Here is a 25,115-nt window from a genome sequence, read left to right as displayed (position 1 = left end):
GTGGGAAATAAAATAACGTGAAAGTGCGTCCATCATGAAACCCTGCAATAACCCTTAAACCCATAAGCAAGATGACTGTCGCCCATTACCTCGTCTGTTTTTCCCTAATTGTATAGCACTTCTCGTGCGGAATTGGCAACTGGAAACAAAAATCGCAAGCAGTTGAGAAATTAAGCGATCTACTAAATTAGAGAGCCAAGGCAACAATTAAACTGCAAGCAAAAGCGAATAATAAAAAAGTTAACCGTTGTTTATGAGAATATTTATGGATCAACATCTTTTTATTTAAAAAGGAAGTAGAGAAAACGCCGCCGGCAGTGGAGAACAATTACTTGTTTTGAATGACGCTTCTACAGTTATCGGTCGAACCGTACTCACGTAGCCACTTCTCTGCTGTTCTTGTGTGGGTGTTTTTCTAACCTTTCGCAGCGAGCGCAGTACGTCTAGAATCGCAGTCCTGCGCTCTACGCGGTTGTATGGGACTGGCAGCATCACAGCGTTACGCAATTCGCGGAACTGTCAAAACTGATCAACAAGGCGAAAATAACTGATATTCGAAACTATAACTTGAGAAAGACTGAAGAAGCCGTAAAAAATGAACGCAGCCTGAAATCAGTAAAAAAGAAACCTGGCTTGGGACAAACCATGATGTATACACTAAAAGATAATATCATCAGCAGTCTCAAAGATATAGTAAAAGCAGCGGAAAAATTCTAAGCTGACCTGTATACAGTACTCAGAGGAGACACGATACCTCACTTAGAAACAGTTATGAACAGGATACAGAAACTCTCCTATAACTAGCGATGAGGTCAGGAGAGCCCTGCAAGAAATGAAACGATGAAGAGCGGGAGGAGAAGGTGGAATAACAGTCGATTTAATCAAAGATGGAGGAGACATAATGCTTGGAAAGCTGGCGGCTTTTTGTACGAAGTGCCTATTGACTGCAAGGGTCCCAGAAAACTGGAAGAATGCAGACGTTGTACTAATCCACAAAAAAGGAGACGTTAAAGAATTGAAAAATTATAGGACCATTAGCTCGTTCCCAGCATTATATAAAATATTTACCAAAATAATCTCCAATAGAATAAGGGCAACACTGCATTTTGTCAAACAAGGGAACAGGCTGGCTTCAAGAAGAGATACTTTACAATGGATCACATCCATGTCATCACTCAGGTTATAGCGAAATCCGCAGAGTACAATAAGCCTCTCTGCGTGGCTTATATAGATTACGAAAAGGCATTTGATTCAGTAGAGATACCAGCAGTCATAGAGGCACTACGTAATCAAGGAGTACAGAACGCTCACGTAAAAATCTTGGAAAATATTGCTACATGCGTGTGGTATTTGTTTGTTTGAACGAGGCGCGTGGGCGCCATCACTCCAGAAAAGAGGAGGAAGAACGAAGTGGGCTCGCGCTGTGAATCTAACCGGTCAGCGCTGCAACCATTGTTGTAAATATAATCTGTAAATAGTTTCTCGTCTTACTGACTCGTCCTTCGCGTAAGAATATCTACAGAGGTTCTACAGCTACCTTAATTCTACACAAGAAAAGCAGGGAGATACCTATAGAGAGAGGGGTCAGACAGTGAGACAATTTCTCCAAAGCTGTTCACTGCGTGCTTAGAAGAATTCAAGCTAATAAACTGGGAAGGCTTAGGAGTACAGATCGACGGCAAATATCTCAGCAACCTTTGGTTTGCCGATGACATTGTTCTATTCAACAATGCAGAGTTACAACAAATGATTGGAGACCTTAACTGAGAGAGTGTAAGAGTGGGGTTGAATATTAATATGCAGAAGGTGAAGATAATGATAAATAGTCGGGCAAAGGAACAAGATATCAGGATAGCCAGTCGGCCACTAGAGACTGTGAAGGAGTTCGTTTACCTATATAGGTCAATTAATCACAGGGAACCCTGATCATGAGAAGGAAATTCACAGAAGAATAAAAATAGGTTGGATCGCATACGGCAGACATTGTCAGCTCCTGAATAAGAGCTTACCATTATTATTGAAAAGTAGGGTGTGCACTCAGTGCATTTTGCCAGTGCTGACGTATGGGGCAGAGACTTGAGATCAAGTTAAGAACCGCGCAAAGAGCGATCGAACGAAGATTGCTAGGCATAACGTTAAGAGAGAGAAAGAGAGCGGTTTGGATCAGAGAGCGAACGGGTATAGACGATATTCTAATTGACACCAAGAGGAAAAAATGTAGCTGGGCAGGTCATGTAATGCGCCGGTTAGATAACCGTTGGACCATTAGGGTTACAGAATGGGTACCAAGAGAAGGGAAGCGCAGTAGAAGACGGCAGAAAACTATAGATGGTGCGATGAAATAAGGAAATTCGCGGGTGCTAGTTAGAATCGGTTGGCGGCAGGACAGGGGTAATTGGAGATCGCAGGGAGAGGCCTTCGTCCTGCAGTGGACATAAAACAGGCTGATGATGATGATGACGATGATGATGATGGAGGTGGTGGGCCCCCCCAGAAAAAAAATCCTGGGTACGTGCCTGCCAGAAGTACGAAGTTTAGACAAATCCTTGCACTCCGTATCATTCCAGACCTGGCTGAACCGCTATACTTTTTTGGCTCCCGCAGAGACTACCGCGAGAGTACCCTCTAGTAATTTTTATAAGAGACTGTGCCCGCGACACGTAGCCTCCATGATCGCGCATGATCTCGGACGCCATGCACTACGCGCTAAAGATCTTGAACGTCACTGTGTGGGATGTGCGTTACATCCGCGAGCACGGTGCACGCGTCTCCGGTACAGGTCCTGTTGAAATCGTACTGACGAGAAAATTAGACAATGACCAGTGTTACGGCTTGGCCACGATTGCTTATATGCACGCATCCGGCACCAGTGACGAGAAGAAGCACGTTAGCTCCGACACGTTGTCATTCCAGGCAGCAGCAGGCCTTACGCTTGTTCCCTCATCTTCGGGACAATGGCTTGCTCGAGAAGCCTTAAGAAATTTTATATACACAATGGAATGACCGAACTTTATTCTTGCATCACCTTCATTTAGAACGTAATGCATCGAGCATCTGCATGTAAGTACCCAGTCCACCTTCTTCACCGCACTCTTTTCTTTCTTCAGACCCCCCTCCCCCCGTATTCTCTTTCTCTCTATCTATATAAGTAAGCTATCTCTAGCTTACCTGGGGCTTTTCAACCCGTCATCCCCTCACCCATGCGGAGTTACATGTAGGCGAGTTTATACACACGCCGGCAGAGTTCTCCGCGTTGAATTCATTCAAGAGCTATCCCTCCCTCTCTCTTTCTCTCTCTCTCAGCACACACTTAGGACCCACTCAGCCAAATGGAAACCTCGCTCAAGCTGCACGGCTTCCAAGGCGAAAGCGAGAGGGCGCACGCGTATACCTCGGCCACCTTGGCGACGGGGTGCAGCCACTCGCCCTCGTTGCGCAGCCACTTGACGTCGCAGTCCAGCTGCGAGAGGACGGCGTTGGCGAACGGCACGCCGGCCAGCACGCCGGGGCTCTTGCACCACAGGTAGGCGGTGCAGTCGGCGTCGCCCACCACGTACAGGCCCACGTCGAGGCTGGGCTGGTCCTCGCGGAGCCAGCTCAGCGCCAGGTCCTGAAGCACCGCGGGGTTGAGCAGAGACGCCGCCATTGACCCTGTACGCGCACGCGCTGTCGAGGTTGGTCTCTCTCCTTGAACAACAACAACAACAACAACGACAACAACAACAGCATAAGATATGCCACCGCCACTGGAACGTCTTGTTCTGCCCTGCGTTGCAGTTGAACGTATATATTGAACGGCGCTTTACAGTGGGGCCTGAGCGCCGTTTGGTAAAATACGCGCGGAGAAAATTCGCCTTTCTTCTAGAAAAAAAAAAGAAAAGAAAACGGCGCAGCAACAGGACCACTGAAAGACGAAACGAATCTATAAGCAGCAGCTTCGCGCTTTCGCACGATTAGGCATATCTTATTAGAACGTGCGCGGATCTACAGACGAAAGTAGATAAAAGGTGTGGCTGCAGTCTCCGCGATGTCATATGCATGTATAGGGTCCTTCGTTTTCAGGTATAAAGCCCGACAATTGTCGATTTCTGCACCCCGAACGAAATTTCTGAAAATAGGGTTAAACCCGATTTCTCGCCCAGGTTTGCCTTTCGTGAAGGACAATAAATGCGGGTGTGACAAAACTAATGAACGCTGCCCACCTTTTGTGAGCAAACGATCAAGATATATCATATTAATTCACAAAAAAATCCGTGGAAACCTAAGCACTTATAAGTAGTGAATGCGAAAACATTAATGTCCGATTGAACGCCGCTGAGCGGCCCTTCGAGTTATGAACTTCTCGCTCTATAAAACACTTATCCGGCCTAAACTCGAATCCGCCGCCTCAGTTTGGTATCCTAATTAAAATAAGTTAATTTATTCAGCGGAAAGGGTGCAGAACAATTAACCACGATTCATATTCTCCAACGGGACAACCAGCATCAGCACACTGAAGCCTAACCTACAGTTAACACCCTTAGCAACAGGGGCGTAAACTCTTGGGGCTCTCTCTTTTTTCGTAAGGTATAGCATCCTCCTGTACTACGAAACGAGCTTCTTTCGGCATCAGATTACATATCACCTCGGCTTGATCACCGACACAAAGTTGGTATTCCATCTTGTAGATCACCCTCCTTCTTACACTCATTTGTCCCGCAGACAGCTGGTGAGTGGAAACACCTTGCCGTAACTGTGGCCTCCGAAAGTGATCCCAACCGTTTTAGACAAACCTTACGCGACATTTCGTTTTAAGTATTCTTGTTTTCCCTGTGTTCATAACTGTGGTTTGAATGCGCTTCTCACTGTGAAGTGTGCACTCTGCTTATTAACGTCTCTTATGGACATCGGTTTATGTAATGGTCGTTCAATTATGTAGTTTGGAGAATTAGAAATAATATTTACGTACTCTGGTTCGTTATCCGCCAATATTGCATAGTCATACTAGTATATTTTGGTTGTTTGCTGATGCTATTGCGCATAACTTACGTTCAACTAATTCCCCACTCCCCTCTGTAATGCCAGTGGCCCCGACAGTGTAATAAATAAATAAATAAATAAATAAATAAATAAATAAATAAATAAATAAATAAATAAATAAATAAATAAATAATGTCCCCCTCATGAGTACTTTAGAATATTGTGTTATGTGCCACGGGCCTCTTTTTTTTTTTAATTGGTGCTGACAAGAAAATACCATCTACCTGTACATATACAAGGTAATCATCTTTAAGTTTTATGAAAATTTTAGAAATCGCCTGTGGCAGATAGCGTAATTCCTGTTCTTGAGCTATATTATTCAAAGAGGATGACATTACTAGCAGGGGAATTCGAACCACATATTCAACTAACACAAATATACTAATTAACTTCTTAATTATTTACTTTGCGGCACATACCGCAATTACGAATTGTAGCCAGAGAGCTTGCCAGGCGTATCCACTTAAAATGAATTCCCAGGGTGACACCAGTTTCAAGGCATTATTTCCCAAAGCGTGGAACGAAATGCAAGCGCATTCCAGTTGCTTTTGTGCTTCAATGCATAAAAAGGTAAAACGCGGGGAAGCCAGGCGCTGAAAATTCAAGACGATGGGCAAAACGAGAACAAGGTGGAAGCCGGAGCCAACGTTTCGACAATTCGACTTTTCTTCGAGGCGACCATACGCTTTCCTCGGCATAGTACGGGTCTTCTAAAGGGGAGAGGGGGTAATGTAGGTGGACGAGGCAACGAACGAGGGTGTGTTAGAGGCGAGGGTGTAGAATTGAAAACAGAAGTGTTGCTATTCAATGTCGGTGAAGGAATGTGAGGTAGCGTCGTGTATCGGCCGGTTATTGACGTGTCGCTGTACCTTTTTCCGTGGAAGGGGCCTGGAAGACGGGAGGGGGGTGGGGAGAGGAGGGGGATTATCTTCTCTGTTGGAGGTCAGTGAACTATCGTCTCTCTGAAAGAGAGAACAAATGTAGTGGCAGAAAATGGCACTCTCGGAAAAAATAAACATGTTTATATAAAGGAACGAAAGAAAAGAAGAGAAAGAAAACACTAAGCAACCTTACAGAAGGAACATTCAAGAGCGTTTTGTTAAAAAAAAGAAAGAGGAAAAAAAAAGAAGTAAGCGGAACAACGGTGCATTTTTACGGCGTTTGATGGCGCCTATCTCTAAACTGTCGTCATTCTGCAAATTCATTTCAAGTGGATACGCCTTGCAAACTCACCGGATACTATTCGTAAACTGCAATGTGTACCTCAAAGTAACTAATTCAAATGCAATTAGTGGATTTCTGTTAATTAACTGGATATGTCTCGATTTCTCGTGCAAGTCATGTCCACCTCTCTGAGCAATCGAGCTCAAAGACTACATTAGGTTATCTACAACAGGCTATCCTTAAACATTCCATAAAACTTAAAAATAATCTCCCTGTAGATATGAGCACGCGCCTGTGTGTGTGTCCGAACAGAAAACAGATTTCTTATTTAGGCAGTTATTTTACAAAATTTGTGCAAAATTGCAAAAAGAAAGAAAGAAATTAACTGATGTTACAAGTTTTCAATTCCTTAGTGCAGTAATAAATAATGGTGCCGTGCACGAGTCTGTCAAGTAGATCCTAATAATAAATATAAAGCGGACAAAAGCTGATGCATTATACATCGTGCCGAAATATATAGCTAATTTGTCAATGGTACTTTCGCAAAACCGTCGTATACGCATTGTCATAACTTCATCTAAGCTGTAAATACCTATATCAAATGTGCCCATTTTAGATTTTCTAACAAATGCACACTATAGAACTGCGCTACCTGCCCTTTGGCGCAGAGTTACGGACATCTACACTTGGTGGTTCAAAAACGTTTCAGCTTGCCGATTTTGGGCAACGTTTCGCAATAGTATGAGCACCAACTTCTAAATTTTTTCTCGTTGCTGTTGCTATATTTTGGCTTTATCTCTCAAATGTAACAAATTGCATTCCAATTGATCCCACTGTTTTCTCATGATAGCATTTTGGCGCTTCACCAGTATTTGAATGGGTAAAATCAGAGTCAAGTCAATCGTATCAAGCTAAAGCAGCCTGCTGATGAGAGGCAGGCAAATTTTTATCAAGCACGAAAGCGGATGAAGAACGTCCAAATTACAGCATAGAAGAACATGAAAGATTGTTCTTCAACTCACGTTTTCTTATCTTTCTTTTTGATCTTGCGAGAAATATAAGTGCTCCCGGAACGCAGCAATAGCGCACTACGAACGTAACGTAAGGTGACGTCAAAATGACTTCAATGTTGTTTGTAACGGGAGCCGACTAAGAGGGCAATGTGACGTCACGTAGCATACATACTCCTTAAAGCGCTAACCGATATAGCTATAACCGATACGTATTTCGGCAGGCGCTATACAGGGAAGCTATTGCTCGACTTTGACACTCATCCTGACACGATTTCTGCCACTTGTTCTCATAGCATCATACCCAGGCGCTGCTCAAGGCAAGCACAAGGGCTTTGCGGCGGGGACTATGGATGCACAAAACGAAGGTTAATACGCGAGGAAACGAAGATGTGCTGGGAAATTACGCGGGGAGCTCTTCGCACAGCCTCGCGATGTTCCTCGCTCGGCGTTTTCTCAGTAATCAGCAGGCCAGTTCGTCGCCGACCGAGCGAGATAACCTACGGCAGCCCCCAAGCAGATTGCCGGACTCGCCGAGTCCTTGGTGCGCCGCATTTACACACTCAGTTCTCGCGGCGATTAGATACGAGTGAGAGTTTCGCGCGCCCGCAAGCACGCGGCGATAACGCTTATAAGGGCGACGCACAGAGTTGCCGAGTCACCGTCGTGTCTAGACCGCGAGACACACTAGACAGATAATACAGGGACGGCTCACCTGATAGGAAGACACGGGGACGAAGGAAATAAATCGGCCGAGTTTGACGCCGGAGAAAGCCTTGGCTGCGCGAAGAAAAAAAAGCGTCCGACGATTCGACCCGAGCGAAACTGTTGGTCCTGTATTATTTTGCTCCTCCCGCGTTGACTTCAGCTTGGAGCGAGCGCAGCGGAGAAGTGACGTCTGACAGGGAGGAACGTGGCCAGCGGAGGGGAGACGACCGTGGGTCTTTGGGGGCGCTGCGGAACGAGGAATCCGGTGGAAGCTGAACGCGTGAAAGGCGTGAAGCAAAACGCGTATATGCGGCAGCAAAAAGGGGCGTGCGGGGCTTTAATGTTGCTTCCTCTGTCACTTCCGGTGCTGCTCATTGGGAACTTCCGTTCTTTGATCGAGTGGCGGGTGCCCGTCCGAGGTCGCACGACCCCCTGAATTCGTGCCGCCCTCTGTGGCTTCAGGGTCATCGAGCCCTTATCGGCTGCTGAAGGGGGTTTGGACGCGTTTCTATCTAACGTTTGCAGGCGCAAGGAACAACAATACATTGACCTTTGACTTGTGTGTGTGTGCGTGTGCGTATATGTGTGCGTGTATGGGTGCGTGCGTGTGCGTGTGTTTTAGAAGAAAGAGGGAAAGGGCTAGAGAGAATGCGGTGAGCAGTTGTCTCCGAAGGGCAGGGGGAATGCCCTGCCGTGGACCTCCATCGTAACTGTAGCACTCGAGCTGAACTATTCCGGGGCCAGCAAGGGAGACATCGTTATTCGACACTTCCAGTTAATCCGCCTTCTGAGGATTGACCGAGAGCTGACTGCTGCTAACTACGGCAACCTGTCTAGAGCCGGCGTATATTTAGCATGCCATGGTGGACAATCAGCGCAGCTAGAGCATATCTGCAGAGAAATTAAGCGCAGTTGGTGTTTTTCCGTTCTTCCTAGTCCATCTGGGATAACAAAGCGTAATAAACGCATGAGCGAGCGAACGAGCGAGCAAGAGAGAGAGAGAGAGAGAGATTGGTTGAAAGGGTGATGGAGAGCGAACGCTTTACATCTCATTACGGGGGACTACGTATGAAGCATCGGACTGTAGGTTAAACTGACCGCTTCGGAGCAGCACAGTAGCCAGTAACGATCTACGTCAGAAAGAGAGAGAGAGAGAGAGAAAGAAAGAAACGTTTATTATACGAAACAGTCCGGTATCACACTGAGGTGGGAAGGCTCTTAGTGCAGGAACCCTCTGGTTTCGACTGCCCTCTTGGCCCTGGCGACGAGTTGTCAGATTTTTTTTTTTGGGGGGGGGGGGGGATCTGGCTTAGCACAGTAACGACACGTGCGGGCCTCGCACTATTGACACAATGGCACTTTATGGCACGCCGCTATCTGGTTCACTCTAAAATAGAATTTTCGGAACCCGCATCACGCGTACTTCATTAATAAACTAGAGTCCGTTCAAAATAACGCTGCCCGCGGTTTATAAAGAGAAATTATTTACGTCACTACAGCATCACTGGCTAACAAAGCGTCGCCAAACCTTCCGTTACTTGAGCGACGCAGAGTGCCTGCACTGTTATCTGAGCAATTCAAAAAGCTTTGTCACAAGCACTCGTCGTTCACGACGTCTTCTATACGGCCTGCTCACCGCATGTGCTTCCGCGCCTAGATCACCCTCTTAAGGTCCAAGCTCAGCTCAGGCGTACTAACCTTATGATACACTCACCACTACGTTTTGCCATCTGTCATTGGAATAATGTACCACTCGATGTTGTGCCCACATTAAACCACAGCACATAGTGCAAAAGCTGAATAGTTTGTTAATGAATAAATAATTGTATTCTAATTCTTATTTCCACCACATTTTACTATTTCTAGTTTTGTATACGCGGTTGTTTATCTAGATGCAATTTTGCTTCATTAATGTTGCTGTCGACGGCTGCGCACAGTGGCAAGGGCCCGCGTTCGAATCCCACGAGCAATAGCTACGATGGCATTCGGCGTTGTCCGCCCCTCGGACGGAGTGGGGGACAGGCGAGGCTTTGTACTTTTTTACCCGCCGTGGTTGATTAGTGGCCATGGTGTTGGGCTGCTAAGCACGAGGTCGCGGGAGCGAATCCCGGCCACGGCGGCCGGGTTTCAATGGGAGCGAAAATACCCGAGTATTTAGATGTAGGTGCACGCTTAAGAACCCTAAGTGGTCCAAATTTCCGGAGTTCCCCACTGCGGCGTCCATCATAATCAGATCGTTGTTCTGGCACGTAAAATCCCCATAATTTAGTTTTAACGACTGCACATTTGCCTTACTGTAACGTACTACCCTACGTAATAAATGGAAAACGCCTTCAGGGTACGTGAATAAAAAGAAATAGCAATGCGTCCAAAGGGAACAAGAATAGAAGTTTGCGTTCCCGCAAATGTCGGAACGGACGAGTTTAAAAGAAACGGATACATTTTTTTTTCATAATAAAGTTGACAGCTGGCCAAGTTAGTGCCAGTTCCTTCAGCTACGAGGTTGGATCGTTTGTTTCTTAACTTTCGTTTTGCCCAATGATTTTGCGTAAGTTTCGCACATGGTTGAACAATGTGGTGTTTTGAACATTGTCGCTGCGACTGCGTTGCAATCTAACTGCCTTACTACAACAGACACGTACGTCGACTGCATGCATCGTAGGAATCCGTCGAACACCGAGACTATATAGGACTACCACAATTGCTAGGCCGCTGTGAAAAAGATAAAAAGTGAAACCAGTTGATATGCATGCGAAGAAGAATGAGCTCGTGAACGCACAGTGAGGCCCGAGCGAACGAAAAAGAAAAAAAGGGGAGAGAGAGAGAGAGAGAGAGAGAGAAATGAAGTACAGGCAAAATGCCAGCGCCAGTAAGTTTTCCTGGCTTCCTCGGCTCTCTTTTTCATTTCTTAGATGTCATTCTTTCTCTTTTCTTTTCCTTTTCTAGAGAGAGAATGAGAGAAGGACACTGGGAAGGGGGGGGGGGCAGAGGCTTTGAAATCCATCTGCGTGTAGTTGACAACAATGGCGGAAGGAAATAAACTATAAGGAAGCGTTACGTCACACAGGCAGCCTTTGCACGCGTATACTTTTTTTTCTCTCGAAAAGTAAGGCACAACACGTGAGCCCGCGCTCGGCGGACTCGGCCCAGTGTGCTCGATTTCACGCAGGTGTTCATTGTGTTCAGGTGCTTTGCCAACCACTCCGCGGCACATTTTTTCCTCCCGACGTGCTTGAGCAACAGTACAAAGAAAATTGGGCAGAGTCGGTGGAAGTTCGTATTCGACAAGCAGCAGGCGCAAACTAGATGAAGACGAAGAGTATCAGAGAGTCATCTTTACCCGATTACGTTGTCAAACACCAAAATTAAACTTTAAACTAGCAGTGTTACCAAAATTACTACCAAAATTAAACTACCAAAAAAACTACAAAAACTACAAACTACAAAAATCTACCAAAATTAAACTAGCATAAGGAATATCATACCATAGCATACCAGTAGCGCTTGTGGTATGGTATGGTATGGTATTCCTTATGCGATGGCGCGCACCCACTGTGGGGGATTGGCTAAAGTTTGGGTGAAATTAGGCAATCTTTATGAAATACTAAAAATTGGTCAAGCTACTGGAGGAAACGAACAAAAATAAGATGTTTAAGAATTCAAGACAATCTCATTGTAGCAATTACAAATTCCTCTACGCTTGAGCAAATATCCCTGTGGCACTTTCCAAGAGAGGAGGCTCCTAGAGAAAGGATATTTATAATTGAAAAGCTTAAACTGATCTGTGTAAATCTTGATTCTAGAATATTTTTTCTTAAAGAAGTTTTGCGATAATATGAGATATGCTTTCGCAAGTTCGATCGTTAATTGGAACATATATAAATTTCTCTTGCGTTGCCACATGCGAGTGCGGGACTGGTAATGCGAGACTGCAGTAAATGGGGAAAGCGATTCAATCACATCCACAATATATTTAAAAAGCCTTCGACACATCAGCTGTATCTGCCACGAATAAGGTCGCTGTTCGTTTCAGTATTCGTGCAGGGGCGTTTTGCAGAGCTCGCTGCGTACACTCGAAGGCATGAGCTATACTGGGCAAGAACACAAAGCAGAGAAACCAGAACATGAAGGCGGAGAAATGAAAACCTGACGGCAGGTGCAGAAGCCGCTGCTTTTTCAGGCAAGAGGAAGGAAGGAAGGAAATCAACTTTATTCAGGTCCTGCAGGCCACGAGAGCTTTGGGCTCTCATGGAGTGGGCGTCTCCCACGACGGAACCGGGAAGTTGAGTTTCCTGGCGGCGTCGTGGACCTGCTGGACGGCCCAGAGTTGGAGAGCGAGTTCTTCACTCCGGATTGCTTCTTCAAACTTGCGCTTGTCCTGGTCGTAGTTTACGTGAGCTTGCGAGCACGGCCAGAGTAAATGATATACGTTAAGGGATGTATTGCAATTGGTGCAATGAGACTTGTCGTAGAGCTCAGGCATGTAATGGTGTAATCTGTTTTGAGTGGGGTATTTGTCTGTTTGTAGCATTCTGAGTGTAACCCCTTGAGCTCGAGTGAGCGTGCGGTGTGGCGTGCTATACTGTCTGCATTGTAGGTAGCAGTGTTTAGTGATTTCATTGTATGTAGTGGGCGCGTCCTTATTCTCCGAGTGGTTGGGTGAAGCCGCGCGGTCTGTAAGCCCGCGCGCAGCCTCGTGTGCCGCCTCGTTAAAGAGAGTTTTGTACCTTGTTGACGTAGCGTCTCTATTCGCTGCTTCTTCTTCTTCCTTCTAATGAGGCGCTCTCCGACGTGCTAGCTCTCCCAACACTGCAGCGTACAAAGCTTGAATAAATGCTAACATAACCTTTACGACTTGCCATTCATTTTTTCTGCTTTAAGGACAGGTCCAAGCCCCCGAAACCAGCGAAAAAAAAAAAAAGCTGGCAAGCACGTACGAGAGCCTTACAAATAAATAGCTCGAATACTTGCTTAACTATTTTCGGTTTCAGTGTCCAGAAGGTGAGTGCTTCATGACATCAAGACACTCTGGCCGTCTCAGGCTCGGTCAGTCGCTGGGATCGAATCGGCTGCCTCACGCAAACGCTGTCAGAGAAATATACACAAATATATACTCTTGTCTGTTTTCATTGTGTTTTTTGAGCAGCCTCCCCATAGCTCACCTCGTTGCAACACGACGCCAGGTCGGGCGTTTCTATCGAGACCAACTCCATAAAGAAAGAAAATGAATGAATGAATGAATAAATAATATTCCCGTGAGGCAACACGTCCACAGCGTATCAGTGCATCATATATATATATATATATATATACACGCCCTTACCACGCGACCCATTTTCGACACTTCACACACATACGCTTTCTTCCGCTTTGACACTATCCTAGTACTAATGCACGAATAAAATTTAAACAATTGCAGCAGGCCCAACGAGTGGAATCTATATATAGCGAATCTTTATGTGAGTGCATAAAGAGTCATAACACGAGTACACGCACGCACACGCACGTACACCCCCCCCCCCCCCACACACACAAAAGCACGAGCGCAAAAAAATGTATACGAAGCCTTTTGTGAAGCGGAGTTCCTGACTACTAGCGAGTACGACGGACGCCTTGAACGTGTATGGTTTCAGAGGCAACATGCGCATAAGTGCGTAGCACAACTCGTATCCATGCTGTTCGCAAGCAGCGTTTACTTGCCCATTACCGCGCAGCCGCGTATACGTGAAGGCGAGCTTTCCGGTTCTTTTTTTTTCTTTCCCCCGCACAGCCGGAGCCACCGCTGCCGCGGAGGCGAGCGCCATCTGGTAATGGGAAAAGAAACCCAGCTGTGTGATTGGCTGGCCTATTCGGCAAGGGAGCACCCAGGCCGCAGGTACGGTCACAAAACCCAGCGATGTTCGCAGAGCTTTCAAAATAAAATAATTAAACCTCCGGAATCTTCGGATAATGTCGGCTCGCGCTCCCGCCGTGGCAGCAACGTCACAAGGTCCAAGCTTCGGCGCAACAACGATTGGAGCGCCGGCGCTTCCAGTGGTGGTCCTTGCGTTCAATTCCGACTTAACACACTGACGTAGGCACCATGTTTATCTTGTGATAATTTAATTCAGAGATACTCGCTGCCTTCCACCCGGCCTACCCCACATCGCCCCACATATTCAACTCCTGGTTCCACTCTCACATGCCAATCTGCACTACTACCCTTTCAGGATAACCAGGATAAGTTAGAGTAATCATAATGGGTTAATAGGTATAATAAGATGTACGTTTAAGCCACATCAGCAGCCGCGTTAACGGGATTTGAATTTTTTATAGAGTCCAATGATTCTCGAAAACTTCACTTTTCTGGACGTCCTATTAGTGCGGCTAGTTCACTGACACTGAGGGTTAGTTATGGGTTTGTACAAGTTTGCCACCGGAAAATAAATTTAAAAAGATAAAATGAAGATAACTAAATAATTAAATTGAGAGCGAGACTCTATACTCGTATGTGCTGCCATTATAAATATTTTACAGCGGCAAAAGTGAAGTACAGGCAACATTTACCTGCCCTTCATGGACACAAGGTGTGGTGCTGCAGGCGTGATATCTCACGGCTTCATTTAATAGGCGGTTAATTTACAGGTGGATTGTTAACCAAGTACAGTGCTGTGCGAGGCGCTGGAAGTGCACACTGCATGCCATGCCATTAAGTTGGAAGCACAGAGTCACATACACTTCTTTTTTTCTTCAGCGAACGAAACGTCATGGCTGGATGCGGCTTCTTTTCTACTCTTCTCCTCTCCATATCTCTGTCTGTTTTTCGCGACTGAAATGGATGCCACGTAAGAGATGCGCTTTCGAGGCCGAGCCTATGACACCTAGGAACGCTCAGCGTAGAGGCACGTGCGTCCGCATCGAGGCGCTCCTGATTCGCTGGCGTCATCTGAACTTTGCAGTAACGCTACGCTCTCTACTTTAGTTCCAGTGACACATTCTAGTATAAAGGAGCACGAACGCGAAATGAGCGGGTCTAGCTCGGTCAGGCGAAACAACACACACACACACACACACACACACACACACACGCACACACGCACACACACACACACACACACAATTCACGCGCGACATTCCCCTGCTCTCCTACCGTGGATTTCCCCTGTCCACCAACCTTCCCCGGTGCTCGTTGCGTGAAAGCGCGCACTCCTTCCCTCGGCGCCTTCCTTTATCGCAAGTCCGACTACCGACCATCAACCACCGACCGCTGACCATCGCAAACTCGAAAACGGGCGAAAGGGGCAAATCTATTCCCTTATAAAGTATTTTAATACGAGTGTAAGAAATGAGGGATGCACCACGAAAGCTCAGAAAATATAAGACCATAATTTTCCAGACACCACCCTACGAGAACCTACCAGATAAACTTAGGAATGATTCCCACAAACACGTTCCAACGTTGAGCAAAGCAGTAGAGAGACGTACTGGTTTTCGAGGAAGATTTGATTTGCACGTCAACAACCTTCAGCGCTGCTCATTCATTCATTCGTCGGTTCGGGCTAGTCGCTGACGTTTACATTAATCGTCCGTGGTTTCTGCACATTTTTTTTACTTAATTTATTCCGAGCAGATTTGGAAGTGAAAGTTTCATCGCCTTACACATATAGGCGGAAAGTTTTCATTTTCCCAAGGGAGGGGGGAGGGAGCTCGGGCCCGATGAACTTTCCGAACCTCACCTATAAATAAATAAATAAGTATATATATATATATATATATATATATATATATATATATATATATATATATATATATATAAACGAGAAGAAAGGGGGTTAACCGAGGGACCCGATATTTATTAGTCATATAATGAGAAGCCAACAAACACTGACACCAAGTACAACATAGGGGAAATTGCATGTGCTTAATAAATGAAATAAAGTAATGATAAATGAATGGAAATTAAAGTGGATGAAAAAACAACTTGCCGCAGGTGGGAACCGAACCCACAACCTTCGCATGTCGCGTGCGATGCTCTACCAATTGAGCTACCGCGGCGGCGTTTCCCCATCCACTTTCTTGGGTATTTATGTGTACTAGTAGAACCCTGGGAGTGTAGCATATGGGAGGTAGCATATGTGGGTTTATTGACCAGTTGCCTTCACCCGAAAAGTTCACATTCTCGTGACGCCTGCGGCAAAAAAGACGTCCCACGTCCGCCGCCAAGGTCTGTGAGTGGGGGCGCTGGCTAACACTCCCAGGTTTCTACTAGTACACATAAATACCCATGAAAGTGGATGGGGAAACGCCGCCGCGGTAGCTCAATTGGTAGAGCATCGCACGCGACATGCGAAGGTTGTGGGTTCGGTTCCCACCTGCGGCAAGTTGTTTTTTCATCCACTTTAATTTCCATTAATTTGTCATTACTTTATTTCATTTATTAAGCACATGCAATTTCCCCTATGTTGTACTTGGTGTCAGTGTTTGTTTGCTTCTCATTATATGACTATATATATATATAACATGACTTTTATAACAGCTGCACTTGAAGAAACCTCGTTTGACCTGGAAGAATGGTTGACTGAAGTGACGACCTTATAAGAGAAAAATACAACATGCAACAGGTGAAAGCCGAACCTACACTTGCCTATTACGCATGCTTATAGTAGGAGACAGTAGAGTTTCACAGCCCCTATCCCCTCGCACCACCAAGAGACTGGTGTCTCTCGAATGAACCATGAGACAAGCGGATTCAGTTAAACACGTTAGTATGACATATACCTTTGCGCGTATTAAGTCGCACAAGTACACATCAATGATGAAAGCCATGTACGCTTTCTGAAAGCTTTAATGCTCGTAGATACAATCGAGAAATCTTTTCCTAACGATAGATCATTTGAAAAGATAATACGTAAGATGCATAAAAATTACACAATAGTACAATTTCTGAACGCAACTTCTGGCGAATTATTCGCATAAAGCCATGTGACTCCATAACGCAATAGTTTAATTACTTGTGAAAGCATGCCTTTTGCCATTGCCTCCCTTTGTTTCCCGGTGGTGGAATAGGGTAATAAGTCATTAAACGCGCTACGAAACGACCATATTAACAAATAAATAAATAAATAATAAGGCACAACGATATCTCAAAAGTGCGAAAGGACACGAGGGTAAGTGGGAAGAGCGTGGATTGCGTTATTGAGCAGCTGATACAGCACATGACGAATCAAAATTAACGAGGAATATGCACATGTATTAGAACAGGGAGTTTTATAAAATAGCACAAACCAAAGGTCTTTGCGTAACCAAAAGGGATCACCCTGCTTGCGCTGTTACGTGACCCATTTTCGTTCCTTTGTACAACTTTTTGCGTTGTTTTCTAAGCCAGGTGGTTTGCTTGAAGCTTACCTCAATTCCCCGAAGTTTCCCTCACTGCCTCCTCACCTCGTGTAGAGCCTGATAACTTTTGCCAACTGAATACCTGATGTATGCCTGACTGTAGTAGGATCACTCTCTGTAAAACTGGCGCCCTGGTTTATACAGAACGGGTCATAGCTATGCGATAGCTGCCATCTTCTTTCTTCTATCCAGTCTTATCACCACGCAATGTTCTTGAAGATGCAGCCCTCCGCTAGAACGAGAGCGAACAATTTTTCTGATCAGTCAGTTATGCCGAATCAGACATAGTGACTGTAGTTGGCTGTCTCCGTGATCCATGAGGATGCCTACACACGCGGGTCGCGCGCTTTATTTTGGAGATATACGTTGCGCCGGGCCCAAGCTTGCAATGCGAGATGGCCGCTCCCTTTGTGTGCGCTCTCTGCCCGCACGCCTAGTGGTTATGTTTCCGCTGGTGCTAAAGGGGTGAAATACGTTCCTTCTTCAACGTCAGACGGGTTCCGGCGAAGTACCGATAAGCGATGTGCACGCTGCCGGCTTTCTAGCTGTCGCTCGTGCTGTTTTTGTAGCCGGTGCGCAGTGCGACGTCTGCAGCCGCGGTAAAAGTGAGCTCGACGCTTGTTTACTGTTTCTCGTTTTATTTCTCGTCGTCGTCGTGATGCCCCGCATCAAGTCCAAAAGCCTCGTGAAAGAGCGACCCGTACATTGTGGGTACGTGAAAAATCACGTAACAGTGAGCCGAAATGGATGGGGAGCTTTTTAATATTGGTGGGAGTTATCTTCCTACGCGCTCAGTATATGCGGGTTAGTAAAAGATCGCGTGATCACACGCGCGCTTGGGAAGGAGAGTGGGCGTCTGCCCCACTATCCCTGCCGTAGCTGCGAATGACTGTGCGTGGTTGACGCCTACGCGGCCCGCGATCCACATATAATTTTTGGTGATCACTGGCGGGTGCAATGATCGATGCCGAGCAGGGATGGCTGCTAACTTCAGGCACGGTGTCTTCCTTCCCGGGCAGCCTTCCCGCGCCCCTAGCGTTCCAGAACGCGTATAGTTTAAGCTCAGGGAGAGTGGTAGTTGGAGATCGCTGACAGATGCCGTCCTGTAGCGAACATAAAAATAGGCAGAACATGATGATGAATCTAATTTGCGGAGTCACGGCGAATATCGCGGCTGTACGAACCGTTCGCCCCGGCTGCCGGCGCTCTTCACAATGCCCGCGTTGTGACAGCGAGTTCTCGTAGTCATCACGTGAGATATTTACAGCTTTCCATGGTCCGTGCATTACACTATGCTTGTTGTCTTAATTAGTAAGTGAATGTTTACTACAGTTTCTATGGCCGATATAACTAACATATAGACTCGTGTGAGGGCCGCACTTTCTTGTGACGACTTCGACGAGCCTTACATGGGACTGGGCCACGGGACCCAACTTATCCAACCACGTGTACGAAGTCTGCCGTTAGCCTCCGCGATCGACTGCTCTCGCCATCTGGTATCGATGCACGAAAGTATGCTGCGCGCGAAAATTTCCTGTCGAGCGTGGTCGGAATCAGCGCACCGAACGCGATTGCTTCTCGGTTGGATTTCTTTTTAATATTTCCAGTCAAGTTGGTGAGGGGTGTGGCCCTACGATGCAACCCTCACACGGATTTGTACGGTAAGGATTTTACTTTGTGTAATTGTCTTATATTTCCTAGCTATACTTGAATGTGGCGCGAAATACATGTATTTCGTGAAAAAGGGACAGAAGAAAAAAGACAGTGAAGCGCCTTCACTGCCTGAATATATATATATATATATATATATATATATATATATATATATATATATATATATATATATATATATATATATATATATATATATGCTATCTGCATGGAACTGGCGATGTTTCCTACTGGACAGAGAACCAATACTGAGACACATATAATTCACAGGCATTTCACACACCTTTGTTAAAAGACCCTGCAGTCACTGAAGTCTGCAGGCTTTATTCAGGGTAAAAAAAAAAAATTCACGCAATGCAATTTGAAGCGAGGTGAACATACAGCAACATATCCATTCTCTAGGCATATATGCTATACCTACAATTAAAAATTAATTGTTGGTTGGCTACCTCCTTCTTTTTAAAACATACAATAAAGTTGGTCCTATGTACATATGTAAATATATTGTGTTTGTGCATGGTTTTCACAATGAAAATTTTAAAAAAATATGTTGAAGTGAGAAAACACGATCGAGATAACCGCCGCTGGTGCCTTTAATTCGCTTGTCCTCTTATTGTCAGGATTTGCAGAAATAAAGCGAAAGTATTAATTAAAAGCAGCGCACGTCGTACCGACAATGACGCAGCAAGCTTTTAGCCACAATAAAATTTTAAATGAAAATGTAGACGCAACCTAAAGGAAACTTCAAATGTGCTAACGTATAAGAGTATCATGTAGCAGCCATACTGCAAGGGAAACCGCTCGTACGCGTGCTCATTACTTTTTCTTTCTATTTTGCACATACTGTTGCACAGTAGTCGCTGAAACTGCACTTACTGGCTGCTTCGCAGACTTCCGTCGCGCTACAAGATAGACGTTGTTCTAAAAAGTTTCGTCGAGAACAAATTCCACAGAACGAAAGTTTCTGCCAGCAGCGTTTTAGTGTCACAGCCATCTACACTCTCTGACCTTGCGAGGACTCTCTTAAGAATCAAAAGAAGAGAGAAAAGATAATGAAGGTTACTGAACGTCCTGGCAGTTACGTTTTCGTTTCGTTGTTTTTTCCGCCTTCAGTAATCAGCTCGGGCGAGGCGTCAGCTCGCCTTGCCTTTTCCCCTCGCAAACACATCTCTCGGCGGAATGCCCGCGTTTCGCCCTCACCGCCGCCCGGCACCGAGCTCTAGGTTATATGGCTGCTGACGATGCTATCGCGCGAAGCCCTCCTTCGCAGACGCCGCCATGTACGTACTTACGTACCACGTGGAAGCATCAGGCGACCCTCCGTACGTCCGTGGCCTGAGCGGGCTGTATCCCCGCGGCGGCCCGATTAGATAAGCGGCTGCGACGAGTATCCTCGTCGAAAACCAGCCCCGAAGCGGCGAGAGGTCTTGCGTGATCAGGGGGCTCCTCGGTCGCTACTCGAAGACGCGGTAAACTTTTTCCTCTTTGGCACGGTACCCCGATAACGTCACACGCGGCATGCCCCGAGTGAATTAAAATCTGTCTCGATCCCACGTCCTCACAGAAAAAAAAAAAAGAATGCCCGACGCACACGCACGGTGAATGTAAACAGCTTGCAGGATGTAGTTTTTTGCGACGAGTCGTACGGGTCTACTAATTTCCTGGCCGCCTGATCGAGGGTCGCTGCTTGAATTGCCGGCCGTAGAAAATAAGTGTATATAATCAGCCGTAGGATATTTTACCTGTTACAAACATAACGATTGAAATAGGCATTCGAGGAACAAGCGTTTAGCACAGCTTGAGATAATCCTGCCGTACAGCATTGCTGGCCATTGCACAGTCGTAGCTTTGGTTACCAGCGTATTGAAGGCTGTACAGTGTTTTAAGCGGTTAAATAATCACCCCGGAGCGCTTCGCTGGAGTCGATTACGGCTCTGGCCTCGGGACGAACAAGCGAGAGCTTGTAAAGAAAGAGTGAAACCACGGGTTGGTAGTGAACTTGCACAGTCAGCGTGCGACAGTGAGCCACGTCAGTGGAACCATTACATTCTTCTCTATTGCTTTCAATGAAAATGGTTACGCGCAAAGTGTGTATTTGAGACTAGACCTTGAAAAGTAAGAGCTGATCATGCTGCTACTTTCGCCCATCTAAACTGCAGTGATCATCTACGTATTTTTAAAAAAGCGCGGGTAAATCCCAGGGCATTTCAGTTTTGCTTTCGAATTTGGCGCCTTGCGCTAGCACTGTTTAGTGCTCGAACTCCGTGTTCGCTCAGCGCTTCGAGAGCACGCGAACGCTTTTGCTCAGTTTAAACGCGTCGCTCTACAACCTTGCAAACATGGCGATAGTCCCTTTTCCTGCGCAAGCGAGCGAAACGCAATAAACGGGTGGCGATTTCACAACCTGGGAAGTACAAGCCGCGCCCGCTTGGAGCGCTGTCCTCTGCGCACGCGCTTTATCTGTCCGGAACGGTAGTGATTACTGTCCCGTTCTCACTTCTTGACAAAATCTCTCTGCTAACGGTGAGTGAATGCGTCGTGCTCTTTCGCTGCACTGCAGGTGCCTTCTTGGATGTGTGTGTGCCCTCCCTGGACTTAGCGTTGCCAGCAACAACGCAAGGGGAAACTACTTTAACCCGCGCAGCGACCGACGCCAGTCTTTCATTCCCGACTACTGGCGACCCCGCGGACGACTCCGAAAGTTCTTTTTTTAAAAAGAGCTCGGCTTTGCATCGAAGATTCTCGCATCTGCTGCAAAATTTGTGCCAGCGTCTCTCGTTTCCAAGACCCGAAAGTTGCTCACGGCTAGGTTACTCACAGTAAACCGCGAAGAGGTGAGCTGTTGACGCACCAGTGTTGAGCATCGGAAGCGGTGGATAACCGCTTACTTTCCGAATGTATTGCAGCCACCCGTTCCCACTCGCTCACATTCGCGCTGCGCTTTCGGTGGCGTGCTGTACATTGCGTACTCACGTTGGTGTCTCTTCGCACGTTGATAACGCTTTTGCAGAGACTGCGAGTCCTGTCAATAACGGCGAGCTTTTTTCTTGCTGATTATCAAGTTCTTAGGCTTAGTTTGAACTCTTAGCTGCGAAAGGCCGGCTGTCTGCCTAGCTAGTGCACCCGGCGCTCTGCACTCGTTAGGTATGTTGTGAATGTTTCCTCGACATTGATTTGTATGGCACGAAAAGAAGGAAACGGCTCATCGTGCGCAGCTGTTTCCATCCGCTCCGTGAGCAGACAGGTGCTACGGATATCGCATGTATGCAACTTTCATTGCTGCAGATCGTGTGACAGGCCGCAGTCGGCTTGTCGCCGATTCTTATGTATTGTACTTACGCTTGTCTCGGCTTTCTTCGTTACAATTGTAGCAGAGGTAGCGAATGCCGTTAGTTCTGAATCGTAAAGCAAACCAACGCATCGGCACACCGACGGGTTGTAATTAGAGTGCTTGCTAGCAGCTCTGTCAAACAGTTTGTCGCGCATCAGCGGTCACGTAATGCGCACCATTATTGACGGCAGACGGCGAACAATTGAGAAATGACAACGCTGCACGGAACTGTTCTGCGCCTGGTGACGTCGAGTGTTAGTGTCGTTGCACCATTTGGTGAAGCGCTATTTCATTAGCAAGCTTGATTGCGTGACCCCGTGTTGAATGGTGTTGCGCCCGGCTTCTCGGAACCAATAAGGCAAGGTCAAAGTAAATGTTTGTGCTACGTCTACGCCACAGGTATTGGGACATGCGAGTACTATGACGAGGTTTCTTTCGGGTACATGAATAACGGCGCCTTACCTTACGTATTAATACTTTTAGAACATTGTCTAGCAAATCGGCAGAGACCGCCAAAAGCCGGGGCGTTTGCAGTAAATTGCTTGTTGGGAGCAGAGCTTTAGGCAGTTTGGGAAGCACAGTCTCCACATTGTTAGCCTTTTGCACTTGGAAAGGTTGCCTGAGCATGTTCCTCACTTCATGTACGTGAAAGAGCTGAACAAACTTTGCGGCACAATCAATCTCGGTGATAGTGCATGCAAACAAGTGGCACCAACCATGCAAAATTGTGCAGTTTCTGTGTAATCATTGGTTCATTGAAAGATTCCATTTCTACTCTCATAAATTTAAGAAATTGTTACTGTGTTCTGAAGCCACAAACGTCCGTTTCCTCACTTGTGTGCTAGTGAAAGGGGTACAGATGTAAGCAAACTTGGTTTTTGCTGTGGCTACTGAAATCCCATCTCCCCCCATCGACGCCATAAATCTTGAAAAAATAGCATGGTCTCCACCGTATTCTTCTTTTAAATATTATGTGCTTTATTGCACTTGAGTGCAATAAAGCACTCTGCATTCATGACTGCATTCATCAGAGTTCTGTCAGTCTGAAAATTCCGATAGGAAATGCCCAGTGTATGGATGGTGCTGTGCACATTGGGAGTGTGAGGTGACTCGTATAATTTGCTGCTCTGAAATAGTATACTTTTTTAGTAATGGCAAACTTAATAGATGTTTTGAGGAGAAGCTCTTTGTATGTAAAAAAGATTAACTAAAGTTTGTTGATCAAAGGGCACGCATCGTTACATTGCAGCCATTTTGTTTGGACACTTTGCAATAGCCTTTCTATGTTTGTTACTGCCTAAAATGACCATGGGTGCATGAAAACCGATAATATGCTGACTTCTCTCATCCTGTTCTGCCAGGCCTGCTGCTCTGTCCATCCGGACAGCAATGAAATTTTTTCATTGGCTTTAGCATGTTCAGGAGATGCTGTTACTCGGAATGCGTATGACTCGAGGCGATTAGACCGGGACACTTCGTCTTGTATTTTGAGTTGGCCCATAAATAATGCACACCCTTATTAGCTGTCGTTTTGTGCAGCTGTGTCCGGTTCAGGGGTTCAGTGGGATTCGGCTGCTGTGTACGAGGTTGGGGGTTTGTTTCATAGCCACATTTCGATAGGGGCCGGAATGAAAAAATAAAAACTCCTTTTGTGCGAAGCTCTGGGTGGTCGCAGAGAGTCAAAATTAATATGGAAATCCCTGACTGGCAGCACAACTTGCAGGCTGCGATTGCTTCGGGACATTACACTCCTACCGGCTATCGGACTCTTTATCTTCACAAACAGGCTTGACAAGTTCGGTGTGATAGCCTTCAGTGCCTGCATGTGTTGTCGAAATCTACACTTGAGGGGTGAATAGGTTCCAACTGGAAGAGCATTCTTTCAAAACTCTCATGTTTGTTTTCATTGATGGAGGAGGGACAACTGTTAGTGGAAGGAAGGTCAAATTTCCTGTTCTGAAATTTCAAACGTAGAATGTGTGCTTACAACAGCAGCGTGGTCTCGTGGATTATTTACTGTTGTCATGCATTTCGACGGCTTTTATGTTGGAAACAACCCAAATTTGTTAGCGTAACTCACCAATGTAGTGTAAGTTTCAACTTTGAGTTTATCAAAACGTGATTGTAGGAATAGAATATGCAGAAGAGGGTCCCAATGCGAGTGGCTGTTCCAGGACACTCTATACATAATTGATAGAAGCAAATTGCAAACGAGCAGAAAAATAAAAATTTAAGCAAATAGAAAGCCATCCAATCATAGAAATATGTAAAAAAAGAAGGCAAAATAATCAATTCAATCAAAACATAGAACACCAACGTAACATTGCAAGAATAAAAAAGTTGTCTTATCTACAAAACCAGAAATATAATCAAGGAATAGGAACTCCGACTAGCAGTGAAAGTATAGAACTGAAGTTGCAAAAGTAGCAATTGTGCATTATTATGACTTCGTGTAGCTCTTTAATGTCCCTTTATGCTAGGCCATTTGAACATGCTTAGGCCTGAAGCATTGAAAACGTTTAACTGTACTGCGGGACCTCTTAGGTACATGGGAGACAGCTTGGTAGGAATGCAAGCACAATAGGGCTACTACTCTTGTAGTCGTTGTGCATCATGAAGGACCTTTTCGTTATCTAGATACCGCAGTATTGTGCGCATGCATGTATATCTACTGCACATTTCTCATAATTCCTCCAAAAGACTCAGCCAAGATCAAATATACGCTTTGTCATAGTATTGCTTGCAGTGTAAAAGTTGTTGGATGGGACCAGATGTTGGGCAAGTGATGTTGATAATAGGCCTAAGTTCTTGTAGCTGACACATGATTCTGGACCAAT

At 45.8% G+C, this 25,115-nt stretch overlaps 2 protein-coding genes across 5 annotated transcripts in view; one reads left to right on the top strand and one right to left on the bottom strand.

Moving 5' to 3' along the window:
- Positions 1–22,153, bottom strand: part of LOC135921087 (nicotinate-nucleotide pyrophosphorylase [carboxylating]-like) — a 29,597-nt gene extending 7,444 nt beyond the window's left edge. Inside the window, exons 1-2 of one of the 3 annotated variants that reach the window (XM_065455412.2) lie at positions 21,921–22,153; positions 3,392–3,651 (exon numbers count right to left, since the gene is read on the bottom strand). In XM_065455412.2, coding sequence (XP_065311484.1) covers positions 3,392–3,646 — 255 coding nt within the window. In that variant the 5' untranslated portion in view covers positions 3,647–3,651; positions 21,921–22,153. Of the gene's footprint in view, positions 1–3,391; positions 3,652–7,908; positions 8,280–20,243; positions 20,382–21,920 lie in introns of those variants that run through there. The other 2 variants (XM_065455410.2, XM_065455411.2) reach the window with 2 other exon arrangements.
- Positions 21,320–25,115, top strand: part of bur (GMP synthase burgundy) — a 40,566-nt gene continuing 36,770 nt past the window's right edge. Inside the window, exon 1 of one of the 2 annotated variants that reach the window (XM_065455408.1) lies at positions 21,320–21,470. The gene's annotated coding sequence lies outside the window, so the exon portion shown is untranslated. The other variant, XM_065455409.1, reaches the window with a different exon arrangement.

Source organism: Dermacentor albipictus, chromosome 2 (genome assembly GCF_038994185.2).
Source record: "Dermacentor albipictus isolate Rhodes 1998 colony chromosome 2, USDA_Dalb.pri_finalv2, whole genome shotgun sequence".
NCBI lineage: Eukaryota > Metazoa > Arthropoda > Arachnida > Ixodida > Ixodidae > Dermacentor > Dermacentor albipictus.
Note: the sequence above shows the minus strand (reverse complement) of the source record. Positions and strands in the feature narration are given on the sequence as shown.